Raw genomic sequence first — 13,914 nt, 5'->3', positions numbered from 1 at the left:
CACCGCAGAGCCCGATGTGGGGCTCAAACTCACAAACTGCAAGATCATGACCTGAGCCAAGATCAAGAGTCAGATGCTTAACCGACTGAGCCACCCAGGTGTCCCTTCCTTTTTTCTTTTTAGTAGACTTTATTTCCTAGAACAGTTTTAGATTTACAGAAAAATTAAGAATATAGTACAGAGTTCTCATATACGCCACACACAGTTTCCCCTTATTATTAACATCTTATATTTAGTATGGTACATTTGTTACAATTAATGAATCAATATTGGTACATTATTATGAATTAAAGTCCACATTTCATCCAGATTTTCATAGTTTTTAACTTAGTGTTTCATAGTTTTTAACATAGTTTAACTTAGTTTTTAACTTTCTGTTCCACGATTCCACCCATGAGACTACATTACATTTAGTTGTCATATCTCTTTAGGCTCCTCTTGGCTGGTTTCTCAGACTTTCCCTATTTTTGACAACCTTGATGGTTTTGAAAAGTACAGGTCAGGCATTTTATAGGATTCCCCACTATTAGAATTTGTCCAGTGTTTTTCTCAGAATACAACTGGGTCTATAGGTTACTGAAGGGAGGACCACAAAGGTAAAGAGCTGTTTTCAACACAGCGTATCCAGTGGACATACTATCAACATGACGTATGACGGTTAATGTTGGCGTTAATCACCTGGCTGAAGTAGCTTTGGTTGTTTTTCCACTGTAAAGTTACTCTTTCCTTCCATCCTTTCTATACTGTACACTTTGGAAGGATTTCACTATGCCAAGCACACACCTAAGGAGTAGGGAATTATGTGTTACACTCATCCTTTCCTTTTTGTCTGATTCATATCAGCTCATCTTACATTTCTCTTTCAGATATCTTAAAGTACTTCTAAAGAAAACCATAGATCATGAGGGCCCCACACAAAGTCCCTTTCTTTTACATCCTGAATTCAATCTGTAATCAAATCCTGTTGATTTTACCTTCAAACCATATCCAGAATCCAACAACCTCTCACCACCGCCAATGCTACCATTCTGGTTCAAGCCACCATCATTGTCTCCCCTTGGTCATTCCAACAGCTTTCTAACTGGTCTCCTTGCTTCCCCTTGCTCCCTACAGTTTATTCTCAAAGTAGCAACCACAGTAGTCCTTCCAAAACCTAAAATCAGATCATGTCAGCCCCCTTTCTAAAATATTCCAGTAGCGGTACCTGGGTGGTTCAGTCAGTTAAGTGCCCAACTCTTGATCTAGGCTCAGGTCATGATCTCATGGTTCATGGGATTGAGCCCTGCGTCAGGTTCTGTGCTGACACTGCTGAGCCTGCTTGGGATTCTCTTTTGCCCTCTCTCTGCCCCTCCCCCTTTTCTTTCTCAAAATAAATAAACTTTAAAAAATAAAACAAAATACTCCAGAGGCTTCCTATCTAACTCAAAAGTGCAGCCAAATCCTTATCATGGCCTCTAAGGCCCTGTGTGGTTTACCAACACCGTCTCCCCCTTCAACCCTTAATATTCTTCTCCTCAGTCACTTTGCTAAGGGCATACTAGCCTACTTGGCCTTCCTTGAGCTGCCAGGAAGATCCCACCCCAGGGACTTTGCACTTAACATAACTTATGACAGCCATCAAGGCGTGTCATTTGGATTTCTCTCCAGAAAGAGCATGCCAATCACATGCAGAGTATACACTTGGCTATCAGCCTCTTGCTGTGCCCTTCTGAATCTGCCTTGGTGCTTGCTTTCTCTGGGAAGGCCCAGGCAATGACTGAACGCAGCAAGGATTCTAGCCATTTATGCCTAATGTGGGTCTCCTCTAATGGACAATCTTTGCTCCAAAGTTCCCTATTGGGTTTGCCAACACTTTGTCAGACATGCATTACTGGCTCTTCCTACTCTCACACTGAGGAACTCACCATCGTTTCTCTTAAAATGTATGCCTTAGATTCTAGGAATTTTTCCAGGAAAGCAGAGAATGACATTCTATATAGCATATATTTCTTGGCTAGTGTGATACATTTTTCAGGAGAGTGTCTTCACTCCCTCAAAAGGGTGAGCTCCTTCAGAACAATACAGCTTACAAACACATCTCGACTTTGACACTCCCATATTGCTCAGGAAACTAACAGAAATGGAATGTAGAAGAAAGTTAAGTGGCATTTGGAATCCTGACTCTGCACTAATTAGCTGTGTCATCTTTTACATTTCTTCCTTTGTTGAATAGGGATACTAATACCTACTTCGGTTGTTGCAGGACAACCATATAAAAAATGACAGAAAAGGCCCAATTACCAACATTAGTTGTAGACACTAAATATAAATGGTTTATAAATTTAAGTCACGTTATTTTTTTCCTCAATAGCAAGGAATTTATTTATTTATTTGCGGGGGGGGGGAGAGGGGGAGACGATGCATACAGGCACAGGCACATGTTTGAGGGAGAAACAGAGGGAGAGGGAGGGAGAGAACCTTAAGCAGGCCCCACACTCAGGGCAGAGCCCGACAAGGGGTTCCACCTCAATATCTGAGATCATGACTTGAGCCGAAATCAAGAATTGGACACTCAATCAACTGAGCCATCCAGGAGCCCCTCAACGGTAAGACATTTAAAAGAAAATTTTTGTTGTTATTCAGAGAGGAAAGAAACTAGAGGGGCGCCTAGGTGGCTCAGTCATTTGAGCATCTGACTCTTGACTTCGGCTCAGGTCACGATCTCACGATTCAGGAGATGGAGCCCGGGATCCGTGCTAACAGTGCAGAGCCTGCTCGGGACTCTCTCTCCCTGTCTCTTTACCCTCCTCCCCCACTCGCAAGCACGCTCTCTCAAAATAAAATAAACATTTAAAAAAAAAAAAAGAGGAAAGAAACTAAAAGAAATCTAACTCCTCTCTTTTGTTCCTTCAAGCAAACGGTTTGATTCGCTTCGAACCTCCCACAAACAATCAGCACAACAAGCACTTCCGGCTTCCTCTGCCACCCTCACTACATCGGGTTAAGTTCTTCATTGCGCCTGCGCAATGTCCTCCCCTGCCCGGAACTTAACCGTTGACCACAATGAAGTGTTTAAATCCTCCGGATCCTGATCGTGGAGAGCCGATGGCGCCCCTGTTTCCCCAGTGAGGCTTGGGATTGGTCAAGCACCGGAACGGCGCAGAGAGCTGATTGGTTAGCGTACTAGCACGCCTCGGCGACCGTGCGCGTTGCCTCTAGCCCCGCCCCTGTCCCTGAAGGGTTGGGTTTCTGACCAGTCAGTAGGCGCGGCGCGGACTTCGGTTTACCGAGCTTGTGTTTGCCGCCTTGGTTCCCGCGACCCCAACGTCCTAGAGGCGGGGCGGAGGCGGCAGCGGCGCTCCTTGGAGCCGACCTCTGTTCGGGCCCAACAAACAGACCCCGCTGGGCGGCGGTGGCGGTGAGTGGGGCGTTGTGTCGCGGATTCTCCCGAAGGGCGGCAGCGGAGCACGGAGAAGGACGGTGGGCTACATTCAGGGCCTTGTGGTGGCTTCTCAGTGCTCCTGGAGCCTGGGGCTGATGACGTGAAGGGGAACTAGTGGAAGAAATAAACTAAGCGGACCGTGAATTTCCTATGAATCGTTTGTCCTTAGGTATGTGAAAGAGGTTTGCAGTCGATAACGTGCCATTTAAAGGTGTTTTTAGTATGAAAATTTGTGGACTGAAGCCCTGCATGTTCGTTCCTGTGTTTCTCACATCTAATTCAGATGGCTTCTTGGTAAGGGATCAGTTAGTGTTTGCAGTTCGCGGTCTACTGGGAGTAATGTGTGAACAATAAAGTGTGAAAATGCTATGTGTGTGAACACAGGCGGTGTTTAGGAGATGGTTTTCCAGAGGAAGTGACATTCGATTTGGATTGTGAAGGATGAGGGGGATTTACCAAGACGTTTCAAGTTAAAGGGACAGCCTGTGCAAAAGACACCCAAACTCGGGGGATTGTAAGTAGTTCAATTCGATTGGAATGTAGGATGAGTGGATGAGGGATAAGGTTGGAATAATAGAGTGGGGCCAGATCGTGGAGGCGTTTTGTTCTGTATTTAAACAAGAGCCATCAGCTTTTAAAGCAGGGGCAGTAATTTGGTCAGATATGCATAAATACCCTTCTAGGAGCACTGTGGGGACTTTTCAGTAAATCTGGTGAGAGTTGATGTAGTCAGGAACTACCGTGGTAGAGATGGAAAGACAGAATTTATATGGGAAAGAGGGAGGAAGAAGAGGTAAGGATGACTTCAGGGTTTCCATTTTGATAAACCATGATGCATGCCATTATCCGAGGGGAATATATTTTGCTAGGTATAGGTGTTGTGTGGTTTCAGTTTCACTAGCTTTCACTGCTTACGTGATACTGTAAAAATAAACTCATGTATTGTTTTAATATGAGAAATAGGTCAACATTATTTTTTTATCCTAATACGTAAAGGAAGAAGAGACAAGTTTAAGATTCTTGTTCATTGAAGAAAGATGGCACTTTATATATTTCCTACAGTTATCAATCTGAATACTGTTATCCGTAACAACCAAGTGGTGTAGAAGGGCTTTCAAGTTTAAAGCCTTCATTCTATAGAAGACGCATGAAGTCCAGATGTCTCCAAGAGGGACTTTTTATCAACCTTACAAGAGCACTTTGAATAAGATTTTATTATAGTAAATAATTTCAGCCTCTGGCTTTGTCTGAAAAATCTCTTCTGCACCTGCATTTATAACTCTCCTCTCTTATCTTGCTTCAGACGATTCCTTCTTGCTAAAATTGAAGTGAAATGTACAGAGCCTAAAGAACTCTAAGGCCTAATAAAAGAGTATAGGAAATACTGAACTGTAAAGAAAGGACTAGCCCTGTATTTTGCTTTGATAATATTTAAATGAAGATACCCAGCGGGCAATTAGAAATACGGTTTTGAAACTTAGAAGAGAGATGGAAGCTGAAAGTTTGCTATCCACAGGTGGGTGTGGAAGCAACGGCAGTGGAAAAGAAGCACCCAGAGACGGCATGTGCAGCCAAACAAAGACCACTGATTTTTCACGGGAACAAGTCAGTTTGTGGGGATGTAATATTTGTCTTCCATCTCCATGAGATTTAACATTTGTTAACCTCATTACAGATCCAGTAAATATCTAGTTCAAGTTGTTCGTGTCCTGTTTTGTGGTTTTCTGAATATTATGACACTTTTGGTCAAAATTTCATGTATTAAGTATTGCCTGCTCTACTATACCTAGCTTACTAAATGGTTATGAGGGTCTTGTGAACAGAATCTGTGCTTTTCTTTCATTCTTTTTTCTTCTGTTTTTTAAAGAATCTGTGCTTTTCTTTATTTTTTTATAATGTTTATGTATCATTGAGAGAATGTGAGTGGGCAAGGGGCGGGGGGCGGGGTGCCGAGGGGACAGAGGATCTGAAGCAGGCTCTGCACTGACAGCAGAGAGCCTGATGCAGGGCTCGAACTCACAGACCTTGAGATCATGACCTGAGCTGAAGTTGGGCACTTAACTAACTGACTGAGCCACCCAGGCAACCCAGAATCTGTGCTTTCCTTAATGAATAGATACATTGGTAGGTATTGCTGCCTAGAATAAATGTTAATATTAATTTACAGGCAAAATGACTATAAAGTATGAAAATGTTCAGAATCCATGAGCATTTTATCTTACTATTCTATAGACTAAAGTACTTAATATAAGTTACCTAATTTTGCTTACACTTCTGTTACTATGTGGTTAAATCGTATTTCTTTTTTTTTTTTTTTTTTTTTTTTTGGTCACTCATTAGTAACATTCTCTTTACTTCTTTAGGATACTGAGCATTTGATATTGAATACATCATTCACCAACTATCATGGAGCCTAGATATCCTCTTACAGGGCCCCAGATGAATACCAGGTATAGAAATTGTTTCACAAAATGTTTTTTTAACTGCTTCTCATAAGTTGGAAAGATAGGTTGGAATAGGAAAAAAACACAAACTTTCCAATTGGGAAAATCTGGTTCCACATCCTAGCTCTACCACTTGGTAGGTGGGTGACCTTGATCAAGTTAATTAATTCTCTAAGCCTCAATTTCCTCATCTGTAAGTGGGGGATAGTAATCTCTATGTAACAGAAGATTATTGTGAAGGATTAAATAAGAACACTAAAATAAAGGGTCTGGTACATAGTAGGCACTTAGTAAATATCAGTTTCATTCCTACCTCCTTTTTTTTTTGGTTTCACAGAGCATCTTTATTGATGGGAAACAGAACTTGACTTCTTGGGGCTAAAAATCACGTACATACTTATTTACATCCTAGACAAATGAGAAAGTGGTTAGGTTCCTTCCCTTGTTTAAACCCTAATCCTTGATGGGAAAAATTGCACATTGGATGTCCCAAGTTTCTTTAAATGTTCCTAAGCCTTTCTCCACTCATGTGGAATAGGAAGGAGGAGCTTGCCACCTGTTCCCTAATTTTCGCAGTCTGTCAATACTATGGGGACAAGGCAAATTGGCTTGTGTTATGCGGCTGTTTGGATCATTCATTATTCTTTTTTTCCCCCAGGGAGGAACAATTAACGCTGACATGTGAATTTTTTTCTTCTAAACTATAACTACATCCATGAGTTACCTTCATTCTCAGTATTTTTCTTTTGTGCCAGGTGTTTTTGAAGACAATGGGAAACATAACCCAAAGAGGCTATCATAATCCTTTTGCTTAATTTTGACCCTTCTGTTTTATCCTACTGCCACCTGTTATTTGAAAATCTGTCAACTTCTATTCTTTGGAAGAACTTGTTGTGTTTGCAACAAGTCAATACGTTCCCTTTTTTATTTATTATTTAGTCAAATTCATTTCTTATATTCCATGTAAGATAATATTATTGAGTCAGATTCATGCCTTACATTCTAGGTAACTACACATTTTGCCTGGGGCACCTGGCTGGCTCAATCTGTAGGTTATGCAACTCTTGATGTTGGGGTCATGAGTTTGAGCCCCACACATAGTGTAGGGATTACTTAAAAAAATTTTAAAAATAAACTGATTATTCCTAAAATACTCAACTCTTGTTTTTTTTAACTTAATGACCTCTGATTTTCAGTAATCTCTGGGCTTTAAAGCAGCAGTTCTGAGTTAATTTGGGGTTACAGACTCCTTTGAATATCTGATAACATGAATCCCCTTCCTTAAAAAACTCTTATATGCATACATGTAAAATGTTGTACCACAAAATTTTGTTATCAAAAATTTTGTTTGTGCCTCTAAAGTCTACCTGCATACCTTAGATTAAGAAAAGGACTAATAGCAGCATTTCTTGAAATTTTGCTATGTGGCAGGTACTGTGCTAAGCACCCTGCACTATTCTTATTTAATCCTCACAACAAATCTATGAGGTGTAGGTACTGTTATTATCCAATCCCCCCCCACCCTCCACCGCCTTTTTTTTAAATGAGGAAACTATAGTGTAGAGAGATTAACCAACCCAAAGTTATCCAGTTGGTAAGTGTTATAGCCAGGATTTAAACCTTATGTGACTTCTACTCTAAACCCTTTACATATATTGACTCATTTAATATTCAGTGTAACTACCAGGAGATACCAGTATTATTCTGTTCAGCAGATGAGGAAACTGAGGCACGGAGACATTAAGTAATGTGATCGAGGTCACACAGCTAGCAGATTTTGGAACAAGTTTTCAGACCTAAACAATTGACTTCCACCACATTTTGCTTTCACCCACCACATAATACTGCCTCTCAATTGATAAGTGATAAATATATTAGATATAGAAACATAGATAAACTGTTACTTACTAGCTTTGTGACCTTGAACAGATTTCTCAATTTCAGACTATGGCCTCATTTCAAAAAAAGGAGATTAAAAATCCTTCTCATAGATATTATGAATTCAAATTAGACGTGGATTTGAAAACATACAGTTAGCAATGTGGTAGAGCGAGAATTTGAACCCAGGTTCTAAAGCACTATACCATTCAGCTTTTAGAAGTATAAACTCCAAATTAGCGACACTTAGATTCAGATCCCAGCTTTGCTACTTAATTGTTGTATGAAGTTAGGAAAGTTACAGTTTTTTATCTATAAAATGGATAATAAAGTGTTTCTAGAATAGTTTTCGTGAGACATACTGTGTACGTAAAGTGCTCAGTAGTAGGTAATCAGTAAAATGAGGCTAGTATTTTAGTTGAGAAGCTTCATCAGTTGATAATGTAAAAGTAAGGTTTAGAGTCTAGAATAAGGTATCCTTAATACATGATACACTGTCAGAACTTTCCTGATTTTTTTTTACTTCTTTTTTAAGATTTTATTAATTTTTTAAATAAAACAAAAAAATTTTTTTGAGAGAGTGCACTTGGGTGGGAAAGGGGCAGGGTGGGGGGGAGAGAGGGAAGAGACAGAGAGAGAAAGAGAGAGAGGGAGGGAGGGAGAAAACAAACCTTAAGCAGGCTCCATGCTGGGCATGGATGCCAACGTGGGGCTCAGTCTCAGAACTGAAACTATGACCTGAGCCGAAGTCAAGTCAGATGCCTCACTGACTGAGCCACCCCGGTGCCCCTTAAAGATTTTATTTTTAAGTAATCTCTACACCTATGTGGGGCTTGAACTTATGACTCCAAGATCAAGAATCACATGCTCTTCTGACTGAGCCTGGCAAGCGTCCCTTTCTCGCTTTAATTATGTGTGACTGGCTATTTTTTCCCCAGTCCTTTCTTTCCATTGTTTTTTCTTATTGTGGTGTTCTCATGTCACTCACTTATGTAAAATAAACTTTGTGATTTAACATTGAAGCCTTGCTTTACACTGCCTCTAGAGTCTTTGCTAAGGAATTATAATGATGTCCTTTTGATGCTTCAGTAATTAAACTTAAGTGATAGGACCCAAGATACCAAGTTTGGAACCACTGAAAAATAAAGACTGTATTAAGTTTTTGTGCTTTTCATAATTTTATTAGATACTATCTAGAAATTAATTCAGAAGGATGGCATTTTAATTTTAAATTTAATTTTTTTTAATGTTTATTTATTTTTGAGAGAGAGAGAGAGAGAGACAGGGCACAAGCAGGGGAGGGACAGAGAGTGAGGGAGACACAGAATCCGAAGTAGGCTCCAGGCTCTAAGCTGTCAGCACAGAGCCTGACTCAGGGCACTAACCCATGAGCTGTGAGATCATCACCTGAGCCAGAGTTGGATGCCCAACTGACTGAGCCACCCAGGTGCCTCTAATTTTAAATTTAAATGTAAATTCATGGTTTATACTTATTTCTCTGTTATTTAAAAAGGATATATAGAATGGATGCTACCAATTGCTTTTTTTTTTTTTTTTTTTTTTTTTTAAGTAGGCACCATGCCCAATGTGGGGCTTGAACTCTGACCCTGAGATCAAGAGTTGCATGCTCTACTGACAACCAGCCAGGCACCCCTCCTGGCTTTTTTTTTTTTTTTTTAAACATGTGTACATAAATTTCTGTATGCATAGGAAAAAAAGGATAGGGAAAAGCTATACCTAAATTTTGAATACTTATTCTCTTGAAATAAAGTTATTATTTTTTTTTTTTTTACTTTTAAAAAATATTTTTAAGCTCTTTTAAAATTATAAAAATGGTCACCTGGGTGGCTCAGTCGGTTAAGCATCTGACTTTGGCTCGGGTCATGGTCTCACGGTCTGCGAGTTCGAGCCCCTCTGTGCTGTGCTCTGTGCTGACAGCTTGGAGCTCGGAGCCTGGAGCTTGCTTCAGATTCTGTGTCTGCCTCTCTCTCTGCCCTCCCCCCATTCATACTCTCTCTGTCTGTCTCAAAAATAAATAAACATTAAAAAAAATTTAAATTACAAAAGTAGTTTGATAAGCCTCATCATTTAACTGTTTTTTTTTTTTTTTTTTTTTTTTTTTTTTTTTTTTTTTTTAGTGTTTATTTATTTTGAGAGAGTGAGTGCATATGAGCACACTGGGTGAGCAGGGGAGAGTCAGAGAGAGAGAATCCCAAGCAGGCCCCATGCTCAGCACAGAGTGCAATATGGGACTTGATCTCACGACCATGAGATCATGACCTAGCCAGAATCAGGAGTCAGACACTTAACCCAGGTGCCCCTCATCATTTAACTTTAAACTCTTTCTTATAAAATTTCTGCCAAGTTTGCTTTTCATTGTGCTTTGATTTAAATTTCTTTTTAAAGGTTTCCTACAAGCAGAATGGTACCTTTCTACTTTCCTCCATCAAAATGTGCACTTTGGAACCCGATGCCAATAGGAGATTTCATCTATTTACACCTCAATTACTACAGGTATAAGATGTGTCTTTTTTCAGATCAAACCAGTATAAACAGGAGTCCAAAGGATGTGTAAGGCGAAGTTGATTACTATGACTAATTCATTTTTTTTTTAACTTTTCCATTCAAAAGCTTCTCTCAAACAAATTATCCCTTCTGCTACTTCTTAAATCCGTTCCTTTTCTTTAAAAAAAAGATTATTTTTAATGTTGGTTCATTCTTTGAGAGAGAGAGATTGAGAGAGATTGAGATAGCGTGAGCAGGGGAGGGGTAGAGAGTGAGGGAGACACAGAATCTGAAGTAGGCTCCAGGCTCTGAGTTGTCAGCACAGAGCCCAACGCGGGGCTCGAACTCATGAATCACAAGATCATGACCTGAGCCAAAGTCCGTTTCTTAACCCACTGAGCCACCCAGGGCCCCTAAATCTATTTCTTATGCTTTTGAGGAGTAATATTAATTTCACAGTCCGCAGATCTAAAGTTCTAAGTCTTATAGGAATTCAAAAGACAAAATATGATAAACACCTTTGTAGAGCATTGAGAAGATTGAACTGATTTTGAGTGGATAGATCATGTTAAAAGGACTATAAAATATGGTTATAACCAGGATCTTGAAAGAAAGACATAACAGCTTAGGCTTAAACTAATAGAAGATAGAGATTCACTGCGATTTTGTATGTAAGGGAGTTATTTGTTAATAGTAGAATTCCAAGAAGGATGGGTCATAGTGGGGAGAGCCTAGAGTTAGCCTGGCTGTGAGATGATTTTTTGTAATCTAAGCAACATAGATTTATGCCACAGTGGTTTGTTTAAGGTGCTGTAACTAGAGTCATACTGCCTAGAGGGTCAAATCCTGATTCTACCGCTTATGAATGCAACCTCAGTAAAGTAGGCAAGGATCAGTTTCCTTATTTATAAAATGGGAATAATGATACCTGTTTCATAGCACTCTTGTAAGGATTAAATGAGACAGACTCTGTAAAGCAGCAGTTGGCATAGTGCCTGGAACATAGGAAGTATTCAATAAACGGGAGCTATTATAAGGGTTTAGAGCAGTGTAGCAGTACTGAGATCAAAAGGAAAGAATGAAACCGGTATTTTGAGAAAATAGCTTGTAGCATTTGATGATGGATTCAGTGGAATAAAGGAGAGATACAAGTCACAAAGTATTTAAGTTCTAGACCAGATGGCACAGAAGGATAGTATCATTGATAAAAAACAATCTTGTGAAAGTTCAATTAAATATTTCTTAGGCTTGTTCATTCTTAATGTCTCTTGACCTATCTTTTATATTTTTTGTTATTTGCCTTTACTACAATGTTTTTTTCTTCAACTGCTAATTTTCTCTTTAAGTGTACTTTGTTACCATTTAACCTGTTCATTTAGGTTTTTTAAATGTGGAAGTATACTATATATATGATTGTTTATAATACTTATGCAGAGTTTATAAAATAATAATAAAAATTCATGTACCTATCCCCAGTTCATTATATTGAGTCTTTCATTGATTATATTTTTATTTCTGCAGGTCCTTTGTGGTTCTTCTTTAAATTTGCCTAGTTTTGTTTATTTGTTTGTTTGTTTTTGAGTAGGCTTTATGACCATAGATCCCAATGTGGGGCTTGAACTCAAGACCCTGAGATCAAGACTTGAGCTAAAATTTGAAAGCTTAACCAATTGAGCCATCCAGGTACCCCTGCCTAGTCTTTTTTGATAGTATCTTCTTCCTTGACCGTATTTTAGAGTCCCTTTTATATGCTTTTACACATTTGAATTGTATTTTTGTATATTTTGGATTCAATAATGCTAGTATCTGAAGTCCATAGACAATATGTAAACAAATGGATGTGATATTTTAATCAAACCTTATTTCTAAAAACAGGAGCCTAGCCTCATAGTTTCTTGATCCTTGCTCTGGTTCATAAAATTCAGCAAAGACTCAGAGAACAATGATATCTTCAGTGTCTGTTTGTTACAATCCTGGTTGCCAGGCAGCTCTCTCTACCCACTCCCCACCTTCTGCCCATTTTTGACCCTAGGATTTCTCAACAATGATTTTTCTTTTTTTTTTTTTTTTTTAAGTTTATGTATTTTGAGAGAGAGAGGGAAAGAGAGAATGCCAAACAAGCTCTGTGCTGAAGCATGGAGCCCCATGTAGGACCCAATCTCACAGTGAGATCGTGACCTGAGCAGAAATTGAGTTGGATGCTTAACTGACTGATCCACCCAGGCACCCCAACAATGATTTTTCTATACATATTAAAAGATGTGTGTTATATTTTAGGCATTATCATGGCAGGAGGGTTTTCTAGGATATCAGATCTATCACATTCATAAAAGACTTCTGTTATTTTTCAGAAATCCAAAGCTTGTGGTAACTGAAAAGACCATCCGACTTGCTTATCGTCATGCTAAGCAGAATAAAAAAAACCTCCCATGCTTTTTACTTGGTTCTCTCATAGTAGATGAAGGTAATATATTTAAAAAAATATTTTTATAACTATAATAGAATTTGTCTTTTGAATTCAGCCAATTATTGTAATATTCTTCGTGCTTATTTTCTTTGCTGTATACCAAGGTTACAAAGGTAAGTAAAATTTGACACTACCCATCACAGACTTCATAGTCTGTGAACGTGGAAGAATGTATATGCAAGTCATTTTTTAAAATAAGAGTTTAGTGTACTATTGCTATGAACAAAATGCTTTGCTGTAATTGTAGGCTGGCTTGGTTGATTTCAAATTTTTATTGTCATGCTATAATAATAACTGCTATTTTTGTTCTTCAGATGAAGAAAGTGTGACATTGACAGTAGATCGTTTTGATCCTGGTCGAGAAGTACCTGAATGTTTAGAAAGAACCCCTACTGCTGCTCTTCCTGGGGACTTTGTGATTCCTTGCAAAATTTATACTCATGGACTTTGTTCAAAAGAAGTAATAGTTCATGATGCAGATGACTTCAGTTCAGCTTTTAAGGTGGGATTTGTTGATAACTTGATTATTCTTAGTTCAACACAAGTATCAAATTATGTGTCCTGTGTTGTATTTCAATAAACCCATATTTAACAAGTATTCATAATAATTTCTGATTGAATGTTGTTAAAATACAGTTAAATGTGGTTTCTGAGGGTAGAAATTCTGGGGAGGTAATATGGGTAGCATTCCAGAAGGGGAAGCAATATGGCCAAGATAACAAAGTGCAGGATGTGCTCAGGGTGATATTAAGGATGTAGATTTTTGCTGTGTTTGTGGGCAATCAGATTGGACTATGAGCTTGGCCAGATTATAGAGAGCCTTATCTGCCAGGCTGAGGAATTTGACGTTTGTTATATGGGCCATGTAGAGTCATTGAAAGTTTCTGAAAAGAGGAGATAATATGAAATCAAGGATAGTTTATTTGATACGGCAGCCTGACTGAAGTCAGAGAGAGTAGGTAAGCCATTGCAATAGTCAGATGTGTATTAGGGTGTAATTAGCCTCTAGAGTGGTGGCCGAGTCTAGGAAGGACACAGTGGGCATGAGCAACTATGCAGGAAGAACTGACCTGACACTTTAGGGCAATAAGAAAATAATCAAAGAATGGACTTTAGGTTTTCTGAATTGAGTCAGAGTTAGTTTAACATTCATTTTTTTCATGTGATGAATGTTTATTGGAAGTGACATTCTCTGATAA

The 13,914-nt window shown here is 38.9% G+C and overlaps 1 protein-coding gene across 15 annotated transcripts in view; it reads left to right on the top strand.

Annotated features, from left to right (window-relative positions):
- Positions 1 to 13,914, top strand: part of STIL (STIL centriolar assembly protein) — a 77,422-nt gene that overhangs the window by 9,545 nt on the left and 53,963 nt on the right. Inside the window, exons 1-8 of one of the 15 annotated variants that reach the window (XM_045035799.1) lie at positions 3,179 to 3,397; positions 3,591 to 3,715; positions 3,806 to 3,935; positions 4,418 to 5,026; positions 5,785 to 5,871; positions 10,150 to 10,257; positions 12,600 to 12,712; positions 13,030 to 13,217. In XM_045035799.1, the coding sequence (XP_044891734.1) occupies positions 5,828 to 5,871; positions 10,150 to 10,257; positions 12,600 to 12,712; positions 13,030 to 13,217 (453 nt within the window). In that variant the 5' untranslated portion in view covers positions 3,179 to 3,397; positions 3,591 to 3,715; positions 3,806 to 3,935; positions 4,418 to 5,026; positions 5,785 to 5,827. The other 14 variants (XM_045035793.1, XM_045035788.1, XM_023258659.2 and 11 more) reach the window with 14 other exon arrangements.

This window comes from Felis catus, chromosome C1, assembly GCF_018350175.1.
Source record: "Felis catus isolate Fca126 chromosome C1, F.catus_Fca126_mat1.0, whole genome shotgun sequence".
NCBI lineage: Eukaryota > Metazoa > Chordata > Mammalia > Carnivora > Felidae > Felis > Felis catus.
Note: the sequence above shows the minus strand (reverse complement) of the source record. Positions and strands in the feature narration are given on the sequence as shown.